A 26,676-nucleotide genomic window follows, 5' to 3' on the forward strand; every position below is an offset into this window, starting at 1 on the left:
GCCAGAGCACTGCTAAGCTGTGGCTTATGGTGGTGCGGGGGATTGAACCTGGGACTTTGGAGGCCCAGGCACAAGAATCTCTTTGCATAACCTATTAGGCTATCTCCTCTGCTCTGCCAAACAGTCGTCTTGCAATGCAGGCAGTTGCCACGTTAAATTTTCTGTGCAGGAAGGCTTGCATTTCCTTTATTAACTTGAAAGGATTTATGATGATGGAGCTTTTTTTAAAAATATATATATATTTTTTCCTTTTTGTTGCCCTTGCTTTATAGTCGTAGTTATTGTTGTCATTGTTGGATAGGGCAGAGAGAAATGGAGGAGAGGAAAACAGGGGGGAGAGAAAGAGACACCTGCAGACCTGCTTCACTGCTTGTGAAGTGACCCCCCTGCAGATGGGGAGCCGGGGGCTCGAACCGGGATCCTTATGCCCGTCTTTGTGCTTTGCGCCATGAGCGCTTAACCCACTGCGCACCGCCCGATTCCCGATGATGGAGCTTTTAGTTCTAGCTTTGTCTAACTGATTTATGGAAGAAATTTTATAATTACTTTCTCTTACCTTTTTTTTTTTTTCCTTCATTTGAAAACTGCTAGGACCATATATACATGTGTAATTTCAATGTTCCTGGGTCAATTTTTTGTTGTGACGTTCCATGTGATACCAAGATACAAGTCTGGGCCATGCACACGGCAAGGCACACACCCTACCCAGTAAGCTGTGGTCCTGGGAGAAAATTCTTAATACTCGTGCCAGAAGCATTTGTAATAACTGGCAGATGCTTTACATTGTTAGGAGGAAGCACTATGTAAATAAGGTTTCCAGTATTTGAAAACGTACTGTACTGTTTCACCCCAGTGGAAGGTTGAAAAACAAGACTGTACAGACTCAGCCTTCTTACTGAATTTAAAGCAAGCAGAAAAGCTGGGCACCACGGTCATGCAAAAGACTTAGGCCTGAGGCTCTAAGCTTTGAGGCTCAGTCACCAGCACCACCAGGAGCCAAAGCTGAGCAGTGCTGTGGAGAAAAGAAAAAAAAAAAAAAAAGAAAAACTTAGGTTTTCCTCTGTGCCTTGGACAATGACTGTGAATGTGAATCCTTCCTATTTGACCTAGAAGACTTGCCCAAAAATGTCGTTGTGATAATGATAAATTGGATGGAACTGTGTTGGGGTAGGCTGAAAAAAACTCATGACAGCAGTAAAAGAGGAAGTCAATCTGTACTGTCAGCTCAGGCCACGACTGGAGCTAGTCATTTCTTGACAGATGAAACCACTTCTCAGAAAATACACATATGAGGGTGGGAAGTAGAAGGAATCTTCAGCAGAAGTTTAGCTAATTTTTGTACAACTTAACAAACCACACTTCTGTTTGGGTACGGCACTTATTCATCCAGTGGTGATAGTTAAGAGTAGATCATGCCCCATCGGGAAAAGTAATGCATGTCCTGCTGTTGGCGTTATTAGCTGTTGAGAAAGAAGATTCCCTGTGAAGTGTGGTTCCGTTACTTGTTTGTGGTCTCTCATGCAGTGTATGTAGTTTGAGCTGTTTTCATCTTTCTCCCTTTGCTAGGTCCTTTAAAAGATAGGAAGAAAGGAGATAACCATATATCTAGAATGATGATGAAGTACCATGAACAATAGAATTTACTTACAGCTCAAAGGTTATGGGAATCTGTTATTTTGATCACCTCCTCTTAGAGATTCCTTCACAGCATCAGCTGGGGGAGAGGAGAAAACATGTAACACCTGCCACCTCCCCCACCACACACACACACACACACACACACCCAGAAGTTAAAAGTTGCTTTGAAAGGAGCAATTCACAGAATTTTGTGCTGACTGACTGATGATAACAGGACAAAAGAACAAGGTAGTTGACTTCCAGGTTATAAAGAGACCTATGTCTGCTCAAAGCCATTTAAAACTGTGTGGTTTTTTTTTTTTTTTTTTTTTTTTTTTTTTTTTGCCTCCAGGTTATCACTGGGGCTCGTGCCAGCTCTACGAATGCACTGCTCTGGGAGGCTATTTTTCCCATTTTGTTGCCCTTGTTGTGGTTGTTACTACTGTTGTGGTTGTTGTTGGATAGGACAGAGAGAAATGGAGAGAGGAGGGGAAGACAGAGAGGGGGAGAGAAAGACAGACACCTACAGACCTGCTTCACCGCCTGTGAAGTGACTCCCCTGCAGGTGGGGAGCCGGGGGCTCAAACTGGGAACCTTACGCGGGTCCTTGAGCTTTGCACCACCTGCGCTTAACCCGCTGCGCTACTGCCCGACTCTGGGAAAATTATACTCTTAACTCGGTTACACCACTGCCCAGTCCTCTGCTGACAAGAGTTTAAAGGAAAACTTACTCCTAAGAGGTCAGCAAGTAGCTCACCTAAGACCTGGATCACCTTATGGAGTGCCTGGAGTGGGGCGGCAGCTCTATGAACCATGGAGCAGTGCTGTATCATCTCTCTGATTCTCTTCATCTCTATCTCCATTTCTCACCTGCTGTCTAGAGTTTAGAGTCCCGAGGAAAGGTGGGGGAAATGGTTGCAGGAATGGTGGAGTTGACAGGTAGTGGGCCCTGGCAATAATCTTGGTGCCACGCCCCCAGTTTATTCCTCAGAAATCCCAGGATACTACAGATACGTTAGCCAGCAGACAGGGCACAATTCATGCTTCATGTTCTCCCTCTTCAAGCATCATGGCTGTACAGAATGAGTCTACTCTTTCAGTACGTGTGGTTTAGGTTATGTGTGTTTGGTTTTTGCCAGAGCACTGCTCAGCTTTACGGGAGATTGAAACTGGGACTTTGGAACCTCAGGCATGAAAGTCTCTTTGCATAACCACTCGCTGTCTCCCCTGCTTGGCTTAGTGATTTTTAATGTAGTGCAGTGGCACCTGGTATAGATTTTAAAATTAGAGGAAAATTACAGTGAATTCTAGTTCAGAGTCCTGAGGGTAAGATCAAATGTTCATTCAGAAACAAATAAACAAACCTGATAGAGCCCCCCACACCTATGGACATCTAATTTTTGTCGAGGGAGCCCAAATTATTAAATAGAGAGTGTCTTTTCAACAAATGATGTTGGGAAAATTGGGTTGAAAGGTGCAAAAGAATGAAACTCAATCACTAAATTTCACCACACACATAAGTAAACTCCAGGTGGATCAAGGACTTGGATGTTAGACCAGACTATCAAATACCTAGAGGAAAATATTGGCAGCATTCTTTTTCTATCTTAAGTTTTATAGGCATCTTCCATGATAAAAATCCAATTGTAAAGAAGACTAAAACTAAAATACACCAATCAGAAAGCTTCTGCACAGCAAAAGTAACCACCACTCAGAGACCTCTTACAGAATGGGAGATCTCTACATGCCATACATCAGACACAAGGCCAATTAAGCAAAATATATAAAGAGCTCACCAGGGAGTCGGGCGGTAGCGCAGCGGGTTAAGCGCACATGGCTCAAGGACCAGCTTAGGATCCTGGTTCGAGCCCCCGGCTCCCCACCTGCAGGGGAGTCGCTTCACAGGCGGTGAAGCAGGTCTGCAGGTGTCTGTCTTTCTCTCCCCCTCTCTGTCTTCCCCTCCTCTCTCCATTTCTCTCTGTCCTATCCAACAACGACAGAAAACAATAATAACTACAACAACAAAACAACAATGGCAACAAAAGGGAAAATAAATAAACAAAATCGTAAAATATAAAAAATAAAAGAGCTCACCAAACTTAGCTACAGAAAAACAAATCATTCCATCCCAAAATGGGGAGAAGATATGAACAAGAAGATTCAGAACGCCAGTAGACAGGAGAAAAATGCTCTGAGTCATTCACTGATAGTCAGAAATGCAAATAAAGACAGCAATGAGATACCATTTCACTTCTGTGAAGGTGTCATACACCAGAAACAATAGCAACAACAAATGCTGGAGAGGTTGTGTGGACAAAAGAATGTGAATTGGTCTAATCCTCTGTGGAGAGCAGCCTGGAGAACTCTCAGAAGGCTAGAAACGGACCTACCCTATAACCCTGCAATTCCTCTCCTGGGGATATATCCTAAGGAACCCAACACACCCATCCAGAAAGCCCTGTGTATACCTGTGTTCACAGCAGCACAATTTGTAATAGCCAAAACCTGGAAGCAACCCAGGTGTCCAACAAGGATGAGAAAGTTGTGGTCTCCTACTCTGCTCCAAAGTCCCGGGTTCAGCTCTCTGTCCCATCATAAGCCAGAGCTGAGCAGTGCTCTGGCTTACAAAAAGGAAAGAAAGAGTACTATTCAGCCGTTAAGAATGACGAATTCACCTTCACCTCATCTTGGGTGGAACTGGAAGGAATCATGTTAAGTGAGATAAGTCAGAAAGAGAAGGATGAATATGGGATGATCTCATTCGTAGACGTAAATTGAGAAATAAGAACAGAAATGGGCAGCACAAAGCAGAACTTGGGCTGGGTTTGGTGTATTACGCCAATGGACTGGCAGGGGTAGGGCGGGGTGGAGCTCCTGGGCCTAGTGCATGATGGTGAAGGAGGACCTGGCTGGGTGTGATTGTGTTTTGCAGAAAACTCAGAAATTCTACACAAACCAATGATTTTTTTTTTTTTTTTTTTACTGTAAACCATTAATCCTCCCAACCAAAACTGAAAACCTGTAAGAGATCTTTTTCCAAGTTTCTTTTTTCTCTATCACTGAGGAAGGACCTGGTACACCAGCCAGTAGGATGACCAGGTCCTTAGCCTCCCTAGCTTTTATGGACTCCTTCCTTCTGTTGAATCAGCCAGTTCATTCCACTCAGTTGTGCAATAGATATGATGAAGCTTTGGGGTTTGTGTTGTCTCTGTGATCACAACATGAGCAAATACATTCCTTCAGTTATATTTTAGTACATCTTCTATTTTAGGGATTATTATTATGTATTAGCTAGGAGAGAAATAGTCTTATTTTGTTAATTAGGTAGCTGACCATTTTACTGTCTCACATAACAGTTAAAGGGTGACTAAACTGTTAAAAAAAAAAAGTGACTATTTAAAAAAAGTGCTGGCTGACATCATCTTTCCGAGAACACTAGTATAAGCGATTTACTATAACAAGATCTTAGTTTTTCCTGTTGGCAAATGACATGTAATATTTACAGAGGTCTTGGGCTCAGTCCAGGAGAAACATCTCAGATAAATTGATGTGAAACTGAAGTCATTTGACTTTTTTTTTTTTACCCTCTTCTAGATATAATGTTTTTTTTAGTTTTGAAGGGGAGGTTCTCCAAAATGGGTGGTTAGGATAAATTTCTTTGAGGAGTGTAGCATAATGATTGTGCAAATGACTTTCATGCCAGAGGCTCTGAGTTGCCAGGTTCAATCCCCAGCACTAGAAGTGAGTGTTGAACAGTGCTCTTGTGTGTGTGTGTGTGTGTGTGATATTAAAGTAAATGAAATATTTTCCCCATTGTTGTTGTTGCTGCTGCTGCTGCTGTTGAATAGGACAGAGAGAAATTGAGAGGGGAAGGGAAGACAGGCGGAGAAAGAAAGACCTGCTCCTGCTTCACTGCCTGTGAAGTGACCCCTCTGCAGGTGGTGGCTGGGGTCTTTAACTGGGATCTTTGCACCGGTCCTTGTGCTTTGCACCATGTGAGCTTAACCCACTGTGCTACCGCCCGGCCCCCAATAAAATATTTTCTTAAAAATATATTATCTGGGGAGTTGAGCGGTAGCCCAGCGGGTTAAGTGCAGGTGGCGCAAAGCACAAGGACCGGAGGAAGGATCCTGGTTTGAGCCCCCGGCTCCCCACCTGCAGGGGAGTCGCTTCACAGGCGGTGAAGCAGGTCTGCAGGTGTCTATCTTTCTCTCCCCCTCTCTGTCTTCCCCTCATCTCTCCATTTCTCTCTGTTCTATCCAACAACGATGACATCAATAATAACTACAACAATAAAACAACAAGGACAACAAAAGGGAATAAATAAATATATATATATTATCTGAAAAATATATATATATTATCTGGGGGTTGGGCGGTGGCACAGCGGGTTAGGCGCACGTGGCACAAAGCGCAAGGACTGGCGTAAGGATCCCGGTTCGAGCCCCCCCCCCCACCTGTAGGGGAGTCGCTTCACAGGCAGTGAAGCAGGTCTGCAGGTGTTTTTATCTACCCCTCTCTGTCTTCCCCTCTTCTCTCCATTTCTCTCTCTCTCCTATCCAACACGACATCAGCAATAACAAAAATAACCACAACAAGAGCAACAGAAGGGGGGGAAATGGCCTCAGGAGCAGTGGATTCATGGTGCAGGCACTGAGCCCCAGCAATAACCCTGGAGGCAAAAAAAAAAAATTAAAATGTAGTCTCCTGAGACAAACACCAGCTGGTTTCAGGATTGTAATATAGGTAATAGTATTCTGATGTTATTCATTTGCTTTTTCTCTTCTGTGTCATGGCTTCTCCTCCTTCCCTTCCCATAAACATGTTGTAAGTTATATTTAAAGCCATTGTTTCTATCTTTAAGTTTTGTGCTCTACATATTTAAGTTAGTATGAATACTAAGTCTTTGAGATTTTATTTTTTAAAACTGGAAACATTTAAACTTGGGTCAGGCGGTGGTGCACCTGGTTAAATCACATACATTATAGTGCACAAGGCCCTAGGTTCAAGTCCCTGGTCCCCGTGTGCAGCGGGGGAAGCTTCAGTAGTGGTGAAGCAGGGCTGCAGGTGTCTCTCTGCCTCTTTCTTTGTTTCTATCCAATACTAAATAAATAAAAATATTTTTAAAAAACTAGTATTTAAACTTGCAACACAATTTAAGTAATGAAGTATTTTTCTCTTACAAAAATTAGGTTTCTTCAACTATATTTAAATAATTTTAATATTGAATCTTAAAAACTTAAGTACTAAAATTGTTAAATTATATTTGAATGCAGGTCTATTGAGGAATGAGGCAAACAAAATGTTCTTAAGAATCTAGCCTTGCTTAAGTAGAGACTGCAAAATAGCTCACCTGGATAGTGTGTGCCAATTTTGCCACGTGCGTGGCCTAGATTACATACACCCTGACCCCCATTGCATTAAAGGAAGCTTGGCTACAATGCTGTCTTTCCCTCTCTCTTTGTCTCTTAAAAAAAAAAAAAAAAAGATGTCCTGAAGCATTGAGACCTGGTGACAACAAAAATAAGTAAATGACCTAGAATGTAAATAAGTCTTTTATTTTAGTAAGGTATTTAATTCCCTTTGCCTGTTTTGTTTTCACCAGAGCTGCTCAGCTCTGGCTTGAGGTGGGGGGGATTAAACCTGGAACTTTGGACCCTTTATGTGAGGATCACTTTGCATAGCCATTATGCTATCTTCCCCTGCTCCTCCTTGCTTGATTTTTCAAGTTATGATAACCAGCCATCTGCTAGAAACAGAAGTGCTTCCCTTCCACCACAGCAAGGAATAAAACTATCTATTTCATGTATTTAACTTTGGTGGGGGAGGGAAATATAGATATGATTTATCTCAGCTCTTCTGTGATGCCAACTTTTGTTCTGTTTCATTTTGTTTCTCTAGCCCTTTATAAACACCTAGAACATGAACACTAAACTAAAGAGACGACAAATCTGAGTTGACAGTTAAAGTTTATCATTCTCTATTTCAGATGATCACAGTCGCGTTAAGTTGCAAAATGCTGAAAATGATTATATTAATGCCAGCTTAGTTGACATAGAAGAGGCACGAAGGAGTTACATCTTAACACAGGCAAGTGGTATGATGCTGGGCAAACGCCTGATGTGGTTGGTCTGCTTTCAAACACAACTGAAAAGTATATATTGGTCTCTTTGGAAATGGAATTCTAAGTCAGTTTTGGGGGGGGCATATATATTATTCAGTTGTAAAAATTATAATAGTTTAAAACTACTTGATAAAAGTAAAATTATATTTAGTGTCATATATTCTGATTATATATATATATATATATATATATATATATATATATATATATATATATATTTTTTTTTTTTACCAGAGCACTGCTCAGCTCCAGCCTATAGTGGTGTTGGGGGGGGTGTTGAACCTGGGACTTTGGAGCCTCAGGCACGAGAGTATCTTTGCAATAACCATTATGTTATCTCCCCCTGCCGGTGTCATATATTCCATGAATGAATTTTTTGACCCCCCCCCACAACCTTCACCATAATTAAAATTGAATACCCTTCTTTCTGCTCATCTGCATAGACTCTCAAGTGTATGGAGGTGCCTTGGATGTGTCCAGACTTTCTTCAGGGCACAGCGAAGGTGCTGCCACCAGGGAGCTGGACGGGTTGCTGCTGGCATTCTGCCCGATTGCTTCTTGGAAGGCGCTCATACCCGTATCCCAGCACACTTCTTCGATTCATAGATAACCAGAAATGGTTTTGGCTTTTGTTCATCAGCTGCCCTTCACTTCATCAGATAAGGGTTTCATGAACACGCCTGTCATTTACTCCAGCTAAGGCTCTTTTATTTGTTTATTTATTTATTTATGAGAAACATAGGAAGAGAGAAAAAGAGCCAGACATCACTCTGGTACATGTGCTGCCAGGGATTGAACTCAGGACCTCATGCTTGAGAGTCCGATGCTTTATCCACTGTGCCACCTCCCGGACCACCCATCAAGGCTCTTATTGAAGTTCTGAGTTGCATAGTCATAATATTTGATACATATTTAAAATTTTATTAGTGGTTTAATAATTATTAACAAGATTATACAATAATAGGGGTGCAATTCCACACAATTGTCACCACCAGAGTTCTGTGTCCCATCTCTTCCATTGGAAGCTTCCTTATTCCTTATCCCTCGCTGGGAGGATGGATTCAAATTCTTTATGGAGTGCAGAAGGTGGGAGGTCTGGCTTCTGTAATTGCTTCTCAGCTGGACATGGGTGTTAGCAGGTAGATCTATATTCCCAGCCTGTTTCTGTTTTTCCCTAGTGGGTCAGGGCTCTGGAGAGGTGGGGTTCCAGGACATATTGGGAGGTCATCTGCCCAGGGAAGTCAGGATGGTATTATTGTAGCATCTGCACCTTGGTGGCTGAAATAAATAAATAAATAAATAAATAAATAAATAAATAAATAATATTTTTTAAATGAAAAAAGAAACATAGAAAACACACACAAAAATATAAATTCTCCAGAAATTAGAGAATATAGATTTAAACCAGCAGTCATTTACTACTTTTTCCCTATTAGAACAGTAAAGACTTAATTTTTGTTGTTATTTTCTTTTTATTGAGGGGGCAAAGACTTAAAAAAAAATTGTGCTGCTCATATATTAAGATATATACAATGGTGTTAGAATAACCTGCAGGAAGTAGGCTAAATCTCATTAGTAATGGTCATTTCTGATAATAGTTTTCACCTTAACATTTTTTGAGCAGTGATGAGTTTTTGTTTGTTTTCATGCTGTTTTTAATAGACAGTTTTAGTGTTAAAGATCTACTTATTTTTTTAATTAATTTATTTTTACTTTTTATTTTTAAAATGTACAATGTTAAGAAATAAAAGACGGTCCAGGCTATGGTCCACCTGGTTGAGTGCGTAAGACTTGGGTTCAAGCCCCTAGCTCCCACCTGAAGGGGGAAGCCTTATGACTAGTGAAGCAGTGCTACAGGTGTCTTTCCTTCTGTATCTCCCCTTCTCCCCGCCGCCCATTTCTTTCTGTCTCTATCCAAACTGACTTAACTAATTAAAAGAAGAATCTTAAAAAGCGAGAAAGTTGTTGTATTGCAGCAAAGGAAAGGACTAGGGTCAGGGGAAGGGTTCGGGTCCTGGAACATGCTGTCCAAGGACCTAGAGGGGGTTGTACTGTTATGTGGAAAACTGAGCGATGTTATACATGTACAAACTACTGTGTTTGGGTTTTTGTTACTGTATTTTATTTTTGACTGTAAATCAAAAAAATAAAATGAAAAAGAATAGTTCCTTTAGATCTCCTGACATGACCTTATTCTAGTTTTTTCTTTTTCTTTTTTTTTTTTTTCTCAGCACAATTTACTTAGTGGTCATTCTTTAAAAATGTAGGTCTTACTCATTTCCAAATTAGGTTCTTTTTCTTTCCCTCTAACCATGGTTATCTTTCTTGCTAGCTTGCTTGCTTTCACACTCACTTCTCAGCTTTGGGTTATGGTAGTGCGGGGGGATTGAACCAGGAACTTTGGAGTCTCAGGCATGAGGGTCTCTTTGCATAACCATTATGCTCTCTGTGCCACCCCCAACCTGCATTTTCAACTTTAATTCTGGAGTGGCACTTTTTACCTATGTGTCTTAAGAATTGGGCTCTAGGAGTCAGGTGGTGGTGCAGCGGGTTAAGCGCATGCGGCCCAAAGCGTAAGGACTGGTGTAAGGATCCCGGTTCGAGCCCCCGGCTCCCACCTGCAGGGGAGTCGCTTCACAGGCAGTGAAGCAGGTCTGCAGGTGTCAGTCTTTCTCTCCCCCTCTGTCTTCCCCTCCTCTCTCCATTTCTCTCTGTCCTATCCAACAACAGTGACATAAATAGCCACAACAATGTTAAACAACAAGGGCAACAAAAGGGAAAATAAATTTAAAAAAAAAAATTGGGAGTCGGGCTGTAGTGCAGCGGGCTAAGCGCAGGTGGCGCAAAGCACAAAGACCGGCATAAGGATCCCGGTTTGAACCCCGGCTCCCCACCTGCAGGGGAGTCGCTTCACAGGCGGTGAAGCAGGTCTGCAGGTGTCTGTCTTTCTCTCCCCTCTCTCTCTGTCTTCCCCTCCTCTCTCCATTTCTCTCTGTCCTATCCAACAACGACAACAATAATAACTACAACAATAAAACAACAAGGGCAACAAAAGGGAATAAATAAATAAAATAAATATTAAAAAATTTTTTAAAAATTATTGGGCTCTAAGTAAGGTATGTTAATTCTTTGAATCTTTCTTTGTTTTCATAATGTACTGGGTCTCTTTGTCCCCAGACTTTGTACAACCAACCCCCAGTATGACTTCAGAAGTATGTATCAGGTCACTTTGTCCAAATGACATAAAATTGTTAAAATATTTCTCATTACCACTAAAAAAAAAAGTTTGTAGTCTCTCACATATTTACCTTCCTTCCTGGTTCTGCTACTTAGTTGGATATTCATTTACCCAATAAAGATTCGCTGACTGCCTGTTTTCTGTGGGGGTCATAGTTTGACTAAAACACACATAATAAAAATCCTGCCTTTATGAATGTGACATCTTAGTGTGAAGTAGAATTAACAACAACCAGCAGTTTTGTAATGTTCTGTAATTTCTATGTTTGGTATACTTTTAAACTTCAGGATAGCCTCCTATGATAAGTGTGTGTGTGTGTGTGTGTGTGTGTGTGTCCCCGTCCCCATCCATACAGTAAGATGAAGCCACTTAGCTTCTACAGACTCATTGGCTCATGTTCTAAATCATTCTACCCTATGACTTTGTGATATGTATCGTGTGGGCTATTTGTAGTGGGTTTTACAGTTTTGTTTTTTTTTAATAGCAGTAATAAAGATGATGGCAATATTGTTAGTAAAACATAGTACATTCTGGGCCAGGTGGTGGTTCACCAGTTTGAGCGCACATGCTCCAATGCGCAAGGCCCAGCAGCGGGAAAGCTTCACAGTGGCGAAGCAGTGCTGCAGGGCTGTCTCCGTCTCTTTGTCTCCCTACTCCCCTCTTGATTTCTTTGTCTCTATCCAAATGAATAAGTAAAATATTTTTTTAAAAAATACTGTACATTCCATCACTATAAAGAAAAGACCTGGCTCATAACACCAGTGGTTGGGCTTAACGTTCATGTTCATCTTCCCATTTCTCTGTCTTTCATTTCATTTTATTTATTTATTTGCCTCCAGGGTTATCACTGGGGCTTTGTGCCTACACTAGGAAATCCACCAATCCTGGCGGCCATCTCCTTTTCATTGTTGGTGTTGCTACTGTTATTGTTATTATTGCTGCTGGATAGGACAGAGTGAAATTGAGAGATGGGGAAGACGGGGAAGAGACAGCTAGACACCTGCAGACCTGCTTCACTGTTTGTGAAGCGACTCCCCCCACCCCCTTGCAGATAGGGAGCCGGGGGCTCAAACTGGGATCCTTAAGCTGGTCCCTGCACTTTGCACCATGTGAGCTACTTGCCCAGCCCCCATCCCTATTTTATTTTATCTTATTTTATTAAGTATTTTATTTACTTTATTTTTGAGAGAGCTGCTGAGTGAGAAAGAGAAACACCAGAGCACTGCTCAGCTCTGGCTTATGGTGTTATGGGGGGACTGAACCTGGGACTTCAGAGCCTCAGACATGAGAGTCTCTTTGTATAAACATTATGCTATGTATCTACTTTATTTTTTACTAAGAAGAAAAAGCAAGAGAACCAGACCATCACTTTGGGGTTTGTGATGCCAGGGGTCAAACTCAGTAGCTCCTGCTCCTCAGTTAGTGCTGTGGCTACGGAACAGCCTGCCCGCTCCCCTGTGTTCATTTCTAAATGAAGGTTTCACACATTTGTGACTGTGTGAAAATGAGTGTGAGAACTCAGATGCTCGTCTCCAGCCTTTTCTTCTGAGATGTCTTATACTTTCTAGGTTTCTTTTTTTGCCTCCAGGGTTATTGCTGGGGCTTGGTGCCTGCGCTAAGAATCCACTGCTCATAGAGGCCATTTTTTTCTCATTTTTGTTGCCCTTGTTTATTGTTGTTGTCGTCATTATTGTTACACTGCTTGTGAGGCAAACAACTGTGGGTGGGGAGCCAGGGGCTCAAACTGGAATCTTTCTGCCAGTCCTTGTGCATCACACCGTAGTATGCGCGCTTAACCCACTGTGCTACCACCCAACCCCCATTTTCTAGGTTTCTTTTTGCACCTTCTACCCTGGTGGCCCAGTCACACTTCCTGAGAACTGTTTTCCTCTCTTGCCTCTGTTCTTTTTCTGTGCTCTCGTAACTTCTAGGCAGGCTTGCTTACCACCAGTCACCTCCCTTCTCCTCCATATTCTCCATGCTTTCAACATTCTCTTAACAATGTGATCACGTCTTTAGGAAGGGTGCCGATTATCTCTGATTTAAGGTCCCGCACACACTCTACAGCAGTAGCTTTCTACTATATTCTTCCGTGTCTCCTCCACTGATTTATTTCTCTTTGGTTAGTTATGTCCCACTCAGATCTGCATATACTTTATCTTGGGCTTGGAAAGGAGTGACATTCTGTCTGTCTGTCTGTCTCTCTCTTTCTATATATAAGCTGCCCCCTCTCGGAGTCAGTGTTTGTTTGTTTTTGCCTCCAGGGTTATCATTAGGGCTCAGTGTCTGCACTATGAACCCACTGCTCTGGGAGGCCATTTTTCCCATTTTGTTGCCCTTGTTCTCGTTGGTTAGTACAGAGAGAAATGGAGAGAGGAAGGGGAGAGAAGGCTAGACACCTGCAGACCTGCTTCACCTCCCATGAAGCCACCCTCCTACAGGTGAGGAGCTGGAGGCTTGAGCCAGGATCTTTAAGCTGGCCCTAGCAATTCCCACCATGTGCGCTTAACCCGCTGCGCCACTGCCTAGCCCCCAGTGCCATCCTCATTTTAAAGGCTCTGCTATTGCCATTCTAGCTCTGCCTCTTCCCACAGAGTTGGTAGCTTACCTCTTATTCTTGTTCTACTTGATACATTTCAGTTAGTGGGACAGGGTCTCCCAGTATATTTTTAACGGTTTCATAGAACTTTAGAGTTTGTTGATTCAAATAATATTTACAAAACACTTGTTACATAAGGAATACAGCTCCCCTGTATGTGCTTGCAGGTAAAAATTCCGTGACATGCCTTGATTTACATAAAGAACTAAAGCCTACTCCAGATCTTGACTCCACCACTAGTTCTCACAAATCTCCTTCACTACATTAGGTGAATGCATATTCTCAGCTGCTTTGGGTACAGTAAGACCACATTCATTTTATTATTATTATTATTATTATTACTACTATTGAGATTTTTATTTTTTATTTATTTTAATTTCTTTATGAGGGAATTGTTTTACATTTGACAGTAAATATAATAGTTTGTACGTGCATAACATTTCTCAGTTTTCCACATAACAATACACCCCCCACTAGGTCCTCTGTCATCCCTTTTGGAACTGTACTCTCCTCCTCACCCACCCCAGAGTCTTTAACTTTGCTGCAATACACCAACTCCAGTTCAGGTTCTACTTGTGTTTTCTCTTCCGATCTTGTTTTTCAACTTCTGCCTGGGGGTGAGATCATCCCATATTCATCCTTCTGTTTCTGATTTCTTTCACTTGACATGATTTCTTCAAACTCCATGCAAGATGGGCTGAAAACGGTGAAGTCATAATTTTTTTATAGCTGAGTAGTATTCCATTGTGTATATATACCACAACTTGCTCAGCCACTCATCTGTTGTTGGACACCTGGGTTGCTTCCAGGTTTTAGCTATTACATATTGTGCTGCTATGAACATAGGTAAACCAAATTTTTTTAAATGGGTGTGTTGAATGAGTGTGTTGGGTTCCTTAGTATATATCGCCAGGAGAGGAGTTGCAGCATCATAGGGTAGGTCCATTTCTAGCCTTCCCAGAGTTCTCCAAACTGTTCTCCACAGAGGTTGGACCAATTTACGTTCCCACCAGCAGTGCAGGAGGGTTCTTTTGACCCCACAACCTCTACAGCATTTGTTGCTATTACCTTTGCTGATATATGACATTCTCACAGTAATGAAGTAGTATCTCACTGTTGTCTTTATTTGCATTTCTCTGACGATCGAAGACTTGGAGCATTTTTTTCATGTGTTTCTCAGCCTTTTGTATCTCTTCTGTGGTGACTATTCTGTCCATGTCCTCTCCCCATTTTTGGATGGGGTTATTTGTTTTCATGTTGTTGAGTTTGGTGAGCTCTTTATATATGTTGGTTGTTAAACTCTTGTCTGATATATGGCATGTAAAGATGTCCCATTCTGTGAGGGGTCTCTTGGTTTGGGTAGTGGTTTCTTTTGCTGTGAAGAAGCTTTTTAATTTGATATAGTCCCATAGGTTTATACTTGCCTTAGTCTTCTTTGTAATTGGATTCATTTCATTGAAGATGTCTTTAAAATTTATGCGTAAAAGAGTTCTGCCAATATTTTCTTCTAAGTATCTGATAGTTTTTGGTCTAACATCCAAGTCCTTGATCCACTTGGAATTTACTTTTGTGTTTGGTCAAATATTGTGGTTCAGTTTCATTCTTCTGCATGTTTCAACCCATTGTTTCCAACACCATTTGTTGAAGAGACTCTGCTTTCCCCATTTAATACTATGGGCACCTTTGTTAAAGATTAAATGTCCAATAAATGTCCAAATGTCATGCTAATAGATTTGCTTGACTCAAGGTTGCCACAAGCCTTCAGTTTGTAGGAAGCACAAATTGTATCTGTGAAGCTCTTAAAAAAATGTTATAATGAATCTACATTGTTTTCAAACTGAGAACATGAACTTAAGGAATTTTTTCCTGAGTCTTGTCCTAAAGCTTCTCATCTACTTTTTCTTCTCTGTTCTTACAGGGACCACTTCCTAATACAGGTTGTCATTTCTGGCTTATGGTTTGGCAGCAAAAGACCAAAGCAGTTGTCATGCTAAACCGAGTTGTGGAGAAAGAGTCGGTGAGTGTTATTTTACTATCTACAAGTTATTGTGTTGCTTGTGATCTTAAGCTGTAAATATTTTCATTTTGGGGCCAGCTGGTGGCACCTGGTTAGGCACACATGCCACATTGCTCAAGGGCCTAGGTTTGAGCCCCTGGTCCCCATGTGCAGGGGGAAAGCTTCATGAGTGGTAAAGGAGTGCTACAGGTGTCTCTCTGTCTCTTTTCCTCTCTCATCACCTCTTCCCTTTCGATTTCTGGCTATCTCTATCCAAGAAATTAATAAAGATAAAAAATTAAAAAGCTGTAAAAATATTTTTATCTTTTTTGAATACTCGTTTTATTAATTTCTGCCTTTCTTTTTATTTATTTATTTTCCTTTTTGTTGCCCTTGTTGTTTAACATTGTTGTGGTTATAAATGTCGTTGTTGTTGGATAGGACAGAGAGAAATGGAGAGAGGAGGGGAAGACAGAGAGGAGGAGAGAAAGACAGACACCTGCAGACCTGCTTCACTGTTTGTGAAGCGACTCCCCTGCAGGTGGGGAGCCGGGGGCTCGAACTGGGATCCTTACGCAGGTCCTGGCGATTTGCGCCACATGCGCTTAACCCGCTGTGCCACCACCCGACTCCCCAATTTCTGCCTTTCTTAAAGGCTAGTTGTGGAGAGTTTCTGATTAGAAGAACTAACATACTGTTTTGTTTTTCTTTTTTTTAAATTTTTTAAAATTTAGTTATTTATTCCCTTTTATTGCCCTTGTTGTTTTATTGTTGTAGTTATTACTGTTGTTTTTATTGATGTCGTCTTTGTTGGATAGGACAGAGAGAAATGGAGAAAGGAGGGGAAGCCAGAGGGGGAGAGAAAGACAGACACCTGCAGACCTGCTTCACTGCCTGTGAAGCGACTCCTCTGCAGGTGGGGAGCCGGGGGCTCGAACCGGGATCCTTATGCCGGTCCTTGCGCTTTGTGCCACCTGCGCTTAACCTGCTGTGCTACCGCCCGACTCCCTGTTTTTCATTTTTATTTATTTATTTTTTCTTTTGTTGCCCTTGTTGTCTTTTTATTGTTGTTGTAGTTATTATTGTTGTTATTGATATCGTCGTTGTTATATAGGACAGAGAGAAATGGAGAGACATGGGAAGATGGGGGCAGAGAAAGACAGACACCTGCAGACCTGCTTCATCACCTGTGAAGCGGAGCCGGGGGCTCAAACCGGGATCCTTACACCGGTCTTTGCGCTTTGTGCCACGTGTGCTTAACCCGCTGCACTACCGCTGGACTCCCTGTTTGTTTGTTTGTTTGTTTCTTACCTTACATTTTCAATAACAGTTTTAAACCACTATTCTCTTAAGATGTAACTGCAGTGGACTAAATCATTACGAGTTGTGATACATCAGTCTTCAAAATCTCTAGGCTGTATTTTTTTATTTATTTATTTTCCCTTTTGTTGCCCTTGTTTTTTATTATTGTTGTAGTTATTGTTGTTATTGTTACTGTTATAGGACAGAGAGAAATGGAGAGAGGAGGGGAAGACAGAGAGGGAGAGAGAAAGATAGACACCTGCAGACCTGCTTCACCGCCTGGGAAGTGACTCCTCTGCAGGTGGGGAGCCGGGGCTCCAACAAGGATCCTTATGCTGGTCTTTGCGTTTTGCACCATGTGCTCTTAACCTGCTGCACTACTGCCCGACTTCCTCTGGGCTGTATTAGGGCCTTAATGAGTCCTGAAAATTTTGTAAAATACTAACGTGTGGCCAGCAAACTAGCAAACCTTGATAGTGCGCTGGCTTTGCCATTTGCAGGATCCAGATTCATGCTCCCACATGGCCCCTGCACTGGAAGGAGCTTTAGCGTTATTGTCTATTTCTCCTGTCTGTGCCTATCTGAAAAAGTCAGCTAGAGTACCTGAAGCCCTGATGACAACCAAAAAACAAATAAACAAAAAGATTCAAGTGACTTTTTTCCTTTTGCCTCTCCCACGCCACCCCCCTTTGTTTGTCATTGGCTACACAGAGAGATTGAGAAAGATGGGAAGACAGGAAGAAGAAAGAAAGACACCTGCAAACCAGATTCTTACACGGGTCTTTGTGCTTACGACTAGAGTGCTTGCACTTAACCAGGCGCACCACCACCCAGTCCACCATTATTGTTTTTATTCTGTGCCAGGAATAAACATAGAACTCCACACATACACACCACCATGAAACTTAGCTAGCGTGATCTTGATTCTAAATTTTGACAGAGACGAGAGGGAAGAAGGGACACCAAAGCCCCACTCTGTCACTCATAGAGTGCACGTAGGCATGTGCGCACACACTCCCGCTGGGAGCTGTCCACGGTGCTTCCACATAGGGTCCTGCAGTGCATGTGGTACGTGTTCTACCTGGCAAGGCTGCACCGCCTCTCTGGCCTGAGTATTGTGATTGGCCTGCTTGTTTGTTTGTTTGTAAAATGTATTATGTGTGGTCCGGGAGGTGGCGCAGTGATAAAGCTTTGGTCTCTAAAGCGCATGAGGTCCGATTCTGATCCCTGACAGCACATGTGCCAGAGTGATGTCTGGTTCTTTCTCCTCCTATCTTTCTCATAAATAAGTAAAATATTTAAAAAATAATAATAATATATAATTTATTATGCTAACAAAAGAGGAGCAGAGAGCCAGGGTTTCATTCTGGCAAGTGACAACGCCAAGTTCAGAATTCAGGACTTTTTTAAGGTTCCATTGCTTTATCCAGTGAGCCACTGCTATATGGTTGTCAGTGGTTTTTGTTTGTTTGTTTGTTTGTTTGTTTGTTTCTTTGGGGGAGTTGTTTTTTTAACTTAAAAAAATAAGGGTTTTAAAAAATATATTTATTCTTCCCTTTTGTTGCCCTTGTTTTCTTATTGTTGTTGTTATTGTTGTTGGATAGGACAGAGAGAAATGGAGAGAGGAGGGGAAGATAAAGGGGGAGAGGAAGACAGGCACCTGCAGACCTGCTTTACCGCCTGTGAAGTGACTCCTCTGCAGGTGGGGAGACGGGCTCGAACCGGTATCCTTATGCCGGTCCTTGCGCTTTGTGCCACCTGCACTTAACCCACTGCGCTAACGCCCGACTCCTTTTTTTTTTTTTTTTAATCTTTATAAATTATCACTGGCTCTTAAATTGTGAGATTCCAAGAATGTTTTTTTTCACTGAAATTTGAATTTACACAGTCTAAACACAATGCTAATTAATTCATGGTAAAATCTTTTGACTTAAGTGGTTTTAATAAATTTATTTTATTTTTTAAATTTTTAAAAAATATTTATTCCCCTTTATTTACTTATTTTCCCTTTTGTTGACCTTGCTGTTTTTTATTTTGTTGTATTTATTGTTGCTATTGTTACTGATGTTGTTGTTGGATAGAACATCGAGAAATGGAGAGGGGGGAAGACGGGGAGAGAAAGACAGATACCTGTAGACCTGCTTCACCGCCTGTGAAGTGACTCCTCTGTAGGTGGGGAGCTGGGGGCTCTACTTATTCCCTTTTGTTGCCCTTGTTTTATTGTTGTTATTGATGTCATTGTTGGATAGGACAGAGTGAAATGGAAAGGGGAGGGGAAGACAGAGGGAGAGAGAAAGATAGACACCTGCAGACCTGCTTCACTGCCTGTGAAGCGACTCTCCTGCAAGTGGGGAGCCAGGGGGCTGGAACTGGGATCCTTACATCTTGTCCTTGCGCTTTGCACCACCTGCCCTTAACCCGCTGCACTATCACCCGAATCCCTTCCTTCCTTTCTTTTTTAATATTTTATTTATTTATGAGAAAGATAGGAAGAGAGAGAAAGAACCAGACATCAGGCTGGTACATATGCTGCAGGGATTGAACTCAGGACCTCCTGCTTGAGGGCTCAATTTATCCACTGCGTCACTTCCCAGACCACTTTTCTATTTTCTATTTTTCCAGATTCCTTTTCTATTTGTTGGTTTGTTATACCAGAGCACTGATCAGCCCTGGTTTATAGTGGTGCAGGGGATTGAACCTGGCACTTCAAAGCCGCAGCTTGACAGTCTGTTTACATAACCATTATGCTATCTACCCCTGCCCAGAGGCATAACCATTATGCTGTCTACCCCTTGCCCCAGGCAAGCAAAGTTGGAAGTATTGTCAATAAAATCTTTTTTTTTTTTTTTTCCCCTCCTCCAGGGTTATTGCTGGGCTCGGTGCCTGCACCATGAATCCACCGCTCCTGGAGGCCATTTTTTCCCCCTTTTGTTGCCCTTGCTGTAGCTTCGTTGTGGCTATTATTATTGCCCTTGTTGACGCAATTCGTTGTTGGATAGGACAGAGAGAAATGGAGAGAGGAGGGGAAGACAGAGAAGGGGAGAGAAAGATAGACACCTGCAGACCTGCTTCACCGCCTGTGAAGCGAGTCCCCTGCAGGTGGGGAGCCGGGGGCTCGAACCGGGATCCTTACTCCGGTCCCTGCGCTTTACGCCACATGCGCTTAACCCACTGCGCCTCCGCCCGACCCCCTGTCAATAAAATCTTATCCAGTCTTAGGATCTTGGGCTATCCTATTTCTTCAGATTACTGGGTGTTTTTTTTTTTTTTTTTTAACCTAAATTTAGTAGTTGCTACTTTTTAGTTAAGATTGATAAGACAAAAGGAAAAGGAGAGATAGAGAAGACACCTGTAGCACTGTTTCACTGCTCCATGTAGCTTCCCCCTTCAAATGGAGACCAGGGACTTAAACATAGCGTAAGTGTGCATAATAATTTAGGTGTTGAGCCGTGTGCCTGAGGCTTCAAAGTCCCAGGTTCAATCCTGCACTCTACCATAAGCCAGAGCTAAACAGTACTCGGGTTAAAGATAAAATAAAATAGGGTGGTAGCGCAGCACAAGGACTAGCATATAGATCCTGGTTCGAGACCCTGGTTCCCCACCTGCAGGGAGTCACTTCACAGGCAGTGAAGCAGGTCTGCAGGTGTCTTTCTCTCCCCCTCTGTCTTCCCCTCCTCTTTCCATTTCTCTGTCCTATCCAACAACAGTGACATCAATAACAACAACAATAATAACCACAACAATATGGGCAACAGAAGAGAATAAATAAATAAATATTTTTTTAACTCTAATAAAATAAAATACAGGTTATCTTGTGTTAAAAATGACAGGTTTTTTTTTTTGTTGTTGTTGTTGTTAAATGCACCTGTTTGTGGTTTTCTAGTATAAAAGCATGTTATAACCCTGCTTTTGTAAAGGCCATCTTACTAAAATAGCACTAATCATTAAATATAGGATGAGGGTTCTTAGATCTGGGTACGTGGGGAAAATTGCATGTGAACTAATTAATATGCACGTAACATGTGTATATATGTGGTTTGTTTTCTTTTTACAACTTTTCATCTCATATTGTGTATAAACTAAAGTGATCATTTACATGTTCTTGAATCCAGGTCAAATGCGCACAGTACTGGCCAACAAAAGATGACCGGGAGATGCTGTTTAAAGAAACAGGATTCATTGTAAAGTTCTTGTCAGAAGATGTGAAGTCTTACTACACAGTCCATCTACTGCAATTAGAAAATATCAATGTAAGATTTTTCAGGCCCAAGCACTGGGCTTTATGTGATGATTTTAAGAAATTCTTTGTCACTAGATTTGAAATTTAGTGTATTATATTTGGATAAGCTATAATTGATCATTATAATCATAACTGTTTCTAGATTTTATCCCTTTGTGTAGTAGCTCTCTGCAGATTCTCAGAAAACCAGGAACTAAACATGTTGACATTCAGGTTGATATTGAGGATTGAAAATCACTTATTGAAAATCACTTGGAAATTAATAAATAGAGCAAAAGTGCTAGGCCAACCTGGGTCATATCCCAACTCTGTTACTTAGAAGTGTTCTTTGAATTCAGTCTCCAATCTCCCTCAGTCTTTCTTGATCTGTAAGTGGGAATTATAGTACCCTGAAATAATTTGCATATCACTTGTGAGAGCAAATGCACATGTGTATTCAAAGTGCCTGATGCAGTAGAGACATCCAGTAGGTGCAAACTCCTACTTACTTAACTGTAATTGAGAATAGTAAGCTCCCCACCTGTAGGGGGAAAGCTTCACAAGTGGTGAAGCAGGTCTATGGTGTCTCTCTGTCTCTGCCTCTCTCTCTCTCCTTCCCCTCTCAATATCTGGCTATCTCTATCAGATAAATAAAGATAATAAAAAATTATCTGAAGAGAATAATAAGCTGTTGAAGAAAACAACTTACTGGAACATTATTAACTGAAGTGAGTTACCACACAGAAATTTGTTCTTATTGAATTAAGGGAAATGGTGAAATAAGTTCAGCATGTGACCTCAAGAGCATACTCTTCTGTGGCCTTTGTTTAAAATACAGAAAGATGATTGTGAGCCTACTTTTGTCAAGCTTGGAGTTAAGGCATGTCTTCTCACTTTTTACCACTTCTCCCTTTTTATATTTGCATTTGGAATAATGGGAAATGTGAAAAGAGAATGACTCAGAGATGGTGTTAAATAGAAACTAGGATAAGGGGTCGGGCGGTGGCGCAGTGGGTTAAGCGCATGTGGCGCAAAGCGCAGGGACCGGCGTAAGGATCCCGGTTCGAGTCCCCGGCTCCCCACCTGCAGGGGAGTCGCTTCACAGGCGGTGAAGCAGGTCTGCAGGTGTCTATCTTTCTCTCCCCTTCTCTGTCTTCCCCTCCTCTCTCCATTTCTCTCTGTCCTATCCAACAACGAATTGCATCAACAAGGGCAATAATAATCACCACAACGAGGCTACAACAAGGGCAACAAAAGGGGGAAAAAAAAATGGCCTCCAGGAGCGGTGGATTCATGGTGCAGGCACCGAGCCCAGCAATAACCCTGGAGGAGGAAAAGAAGAAAAAAAAAAAAAAAAAAAAAGAAACTAGGATAAATAGAAAATAGGGGGGTCATTGTTTACCAGGAAAAAAATCACATTTGGAATGTGTATACAGAGAGGGTGGTCTTGAAGTGAACTAAGTGATTAACATTTGATCATTCGAAAGCAGAAACTTGGCTGGCTGAAGGTCGTGAGTTAGTTATCTTGGTTGCTTCTACATAGTCAGTTGGAGGTCAAAATGCTTATTGTGTTCCTTTTCTGGTTGTAAATAATAAAGTAAAAAAGTAGAAATTTTGTTGGGAGACAAGAAAATGTATAAATACCTCTAGATATGTAAAAATACCTTTTATGGTTGACCTCTGAAAGCAACTTTTTAAAAAAATTTCTTTATTGGGGGATTGATGTTTTACAGTTGACAGTAAATACAGTAGTTTGTACATGTATAACATTTCTCAGTTTTGCACATAACAGTAGGTCCCCACTAGGTCCTCTGCCATCCTTTTCCAGGACCTGGACTCTACCCACCCACCCCACCCCCCAAAAGTCTTTTACTTTGGTGCAATACACAGAAACAACTTTTTTTTTTTTAAAGATTTTATTTATTTATGAGAAAGATAGGAGAGAGAGAAAGAACCAGACATCATTCTGGTACATGTGCTGCCAGGGATTGAACTCTGGACCTCATGCCTGAGAATCCAATGCTTTATCCATTGCGCCACCTCCTGGACCACAGAAACAACTATTTTTTATTGCATCCTGGAAACACACTGTGGACTTTTAAGACCCAGGTTCAGCTTCCCATGACATTCATAACTAGACTAATGTAACCTCAGGTCATCTAAGATGGATCAAGGCTTAGAATTAGGAGGCTTCGATTTACTTATAAATCTCACTATATTTATTTAGCACCAGCTGCCCCATTTCCATATGTCTCCATTTAGGTCATCAATAACTGTTTGGTTCTGAAATGTGCAGTACCCATCCCCAGAAGTGGAGCTCATTTCCACAAGCTTCCCATGGTTCTCCGAATCATCTTCTCTTGGTATTTATCTCAGCTGTTGCATCTGCTGGCAGCATTAAAATTGATTTAGATGTAGAAAGGCATAGATTCTACTTTTTTCCTATTTCTGAACCTATCCTGATTGAAAATTGATTACTCCTCAAATAGTAGTAAACTAGAATACCTTTTTGTATCGTATCACTTTCTCAGATTTTACTGTTAGTACATGCATGTCATTTGACCCACAATCTTCCTTTATTGTGTGTCAGTATTTTCATTACCCCTGTCTGTTTCATATTTTTAAATAATCCTCAAGTTTATTTACATGACATGAATTTCTTTTTCACAAGTAGATGACTGGCTAATACATCACAGATAATAATTATTCTGCTCAGTTCTGGCTTATGTTGGTACGGGGGATTGAACCTGGTACCTGGGAGCCTCAGGCGTGAGAGTGTCTGCATAATCATTATACTGTCTCCCCCGCCCTGCCATCACTTTTCCAACAACCCAATATATAGGTGGTAGTGGGGCAAGGTAAGAAAGCCAGGACCTAGATTTGCAGCAACTGGGGAGGGCATGATAATTGTCTGACCTTCCTATAACAGAGCCCACCCATAACTCTCATTTCTTAGATTTTTCTTAATCTACCTAGAACCCATTTTAATCACATCTAGGATCTTCTCATACATTATAAAGATAATTTAAAATGTACCTCCTTGCATAGTACTTGAACATGTATGCCTTTTTGACTTCATAATTAGGTGTTCACTTTCCACAGAGGCTTTGCTTGCTATCTTGATGTCCCCTCTTGCATTGCACCAACTACATTGTTTAAAGCACAGGCACAGTCCTTCCATCATACCCTAAAACACCTCTTGTGGCTAGTGTAGAAACCCATGATGCAACCAACCCGGTTCTCCTTACATTCCTTCTTTTCCTTCCAAAACTCAGGACTTGTTCTTGCTGAAAGACTTACACTTCTCTGGTATGTTCTTCATCTAGGGTCTCTGTCTGCATTTACATATCATATTTATCTCTGCTTTGAGATAAAAGTCCTTGCCTAACCATTCCTATATTCTATATCTAGTCGTATATTCTGTAATTCTGGTGAGTTCGGGTCATCTTCGAATATTAATCACAGTGACATGGACAACATGATGACCCTCATAAAAATGTATCTAGACCTGAACAAGGACGATGACAGAGAAGGGTCCAGTTTGATATTTTACACTTGTATTTAGGAGAAAGGATCAGCAAGCTTTGCAACTCTTTAGGTATACAGGAAGTATTAACTGTAAATGTGAAGAGGTCTACAAATGGATAGAGTTTCCCGGCAAATAGTAGATATAACTATTCAGATACCACCAGCCTGTAAAGCCCTGATCATATGCAGGAGTAGGGCAGAGATGTTGTATTCATGATTTCTTTTATTCCTCATAGTAGCCCTAAAGGGTAGCTGCTATTTAAACAGTGGTTGATGACGATCTTTTAGTGGGTAACGCATTGGTCTCTCAAGTACGAGGTCCTGAGTTCAAGCCCTGACAGCACATGTACCAGAGTGATGCTCTCGTGTTCTCTCTCCCCCCCCTTCTGTATCCCTCCCTCTCTCCTTCTACATCCCTCCCTCTTGGCGCTACCTAGATTTTTTAAATAGTTATGAATTTTATCTACTTAAATACTTTATAGCTAACTTGAATTTGAATGATTTTTTTTTTACCTTTTTAAAATTTTTCTTTATTGAGGAATTAATGTTTTACATTCGACAGTAAATATAATAGTTTGTACATGCATAACATTTCTCAGTTTTCCATATAACAATACAACCCCCACTAAGTCCTCTGTCATTCTTCTTGGACCTGTATTCTCACCACCCACCCACCCCAGAGTCTTTTACTTTGGTGCACTGAATGACTTTTTGACAGCATACACTTAAGTTGCCATAAGCCTAATAGCTTCTCATTGTCTTAGACCTGCTAGAAGACTTTAAATTTAGAATTCTCCTTTTAAAAATGTAAATGAGATTTTTACCTTAAAAAAACCAAGTGAACCTCTGATATTTTTGTACAGTTTGTACATTTTACAAAGAGAATTTGGCCATCATGTGTAAAACAGCGAGATTTGGTACAAGTGTATATACTGAAGGATCCAAGCCTAGATGCGCATGGAGGAGAAGGACAGCTATTGGGACAGAACCAGCTAGACATCACAGGAGGCCTGGTGTGAGTTGTTACCAGGAGAAAATGACGCTTCACTGGGAGTTTACAAAAATAACACAAGCCCTAAATGTAGGCATTATCTGGAATAAAGACTTTATTTTTAGGTCTCTATGCTTTGGCATTCTCTTTCTCTCTCTCTCTTTTTTTTTTCCTAGCATGAAAAAGAGATCCAGTCATGCATATGAACACATCTTTTAAATATATATATATACACATATATGTATATATATTCCTTATCTTTATTATTGGATAGAGACAGAGAAAAATTGAGGGGTGGGGGAGAAAGAGAGGGGGAGAGAGACAGAGGGACACCTGCAGCCCTGCTTCACCACTCGTGAAGCTTTCCTCCTGCAGGTGGGGGCCAGGGGCTTGTCCTTGGGTCCTTGTGCCCTGTAATGCGAGCGCTTAACCAGGTGCGCACCTGGTTTATGTGTTCCATAAACACATCTTTTGTACCAGATTAGTGAACATATGAATCTTAATGTGTGTATACATATACATCCATATTTTCTTAAAATGAGAGAAAATAAGAGAGAGGCGAACCAGAATGTAAGTCTAGCACATGTGACGCAGGGACCAGACTTAGGACCTCATACTCCCTGTCCCACTGGACCACCTCTCAGTTCCCTAGATCTTTTTTTTTTTTTCCTCCTCCATGGAGGGAGAGGGAGAGGGAGACAGGCAGATAAGAATACTGCTCAGCTCTGGCATCTGATGGTACAGGAATTGAGGACTAGTGCTTTGGGGACCTTTGGCGTATAAGTCTGGTGCACCACTACTGAATCCCCCCCACCTCAGGTGAGGGTAAACTAATCTGTCAAGAAGACCTTCAGTCAGGTTGGAAGCAGATGAAAAGGACTGCTTTTCAAAAAACCATCTGTAGGGAAGGCAGTCACGAGCATTTCTGGCTTTGAGTATCTCAGAAAACTAAGAGACCACTAGTCTGGAGCCAAAGTCATACAGGCGGAAGAAAAGCAACAATGACTCAAGACTGTGGGGTGACCATAGGTTTAGAGCCAGGGGTGACACAAGGGAGTGTGC

General features: G+C 41.5%; 1 protein-coding gene across 5 annotated transcripts in view; it reads left to right on the forward strand.

Annotated features, from left to right (window-relative positions):
* The window catches only part of PTPN2 (protein tyrosine phosphatase non-receptor type 2), a 93,755-nt gene that overhangs the window by 42,100 nt on the left and 24,979 nt on the right, over positions 1-26,676 (forward strand). For 4 of the 5 annotated variants that reach the window (XM_060200640.1, XM_060200636.1, XM_060200637.1 and 1 more), the window contains exons 3-5: positions 7,607-7,707; positions 15,497-15,595; positions 20,989-21,126. In XM_060200640.1, the coding sequence (XP_060056623.1) occupies positions 7,607-7,707; positions 15,497-15,595; positions 20,989-21,126 (338 nt within the window). The remainder of the gene's footprint in view (positions 1-7,606; positions 7,708-15,496; positions 15,596-20,988; positions 21,127-26,676) is intronic. The other variant, XM_060200639.1, reaches the window with a different exon arrangement.

This window comes from Erinaceus europaeus, chromosome 10 (genome assembly GCF_950295315.1).
Source record: "Erinaceus europaeus chromosome 10, mEriEur2.1, whole genome shotgun sequence".
Lineage (NCBI taxonomy): Eukaryota > Metazoa > Chordata > Mammalia > Eulipotyphla > Erinaceidae > Erinaceus > Erinaceus europaeus.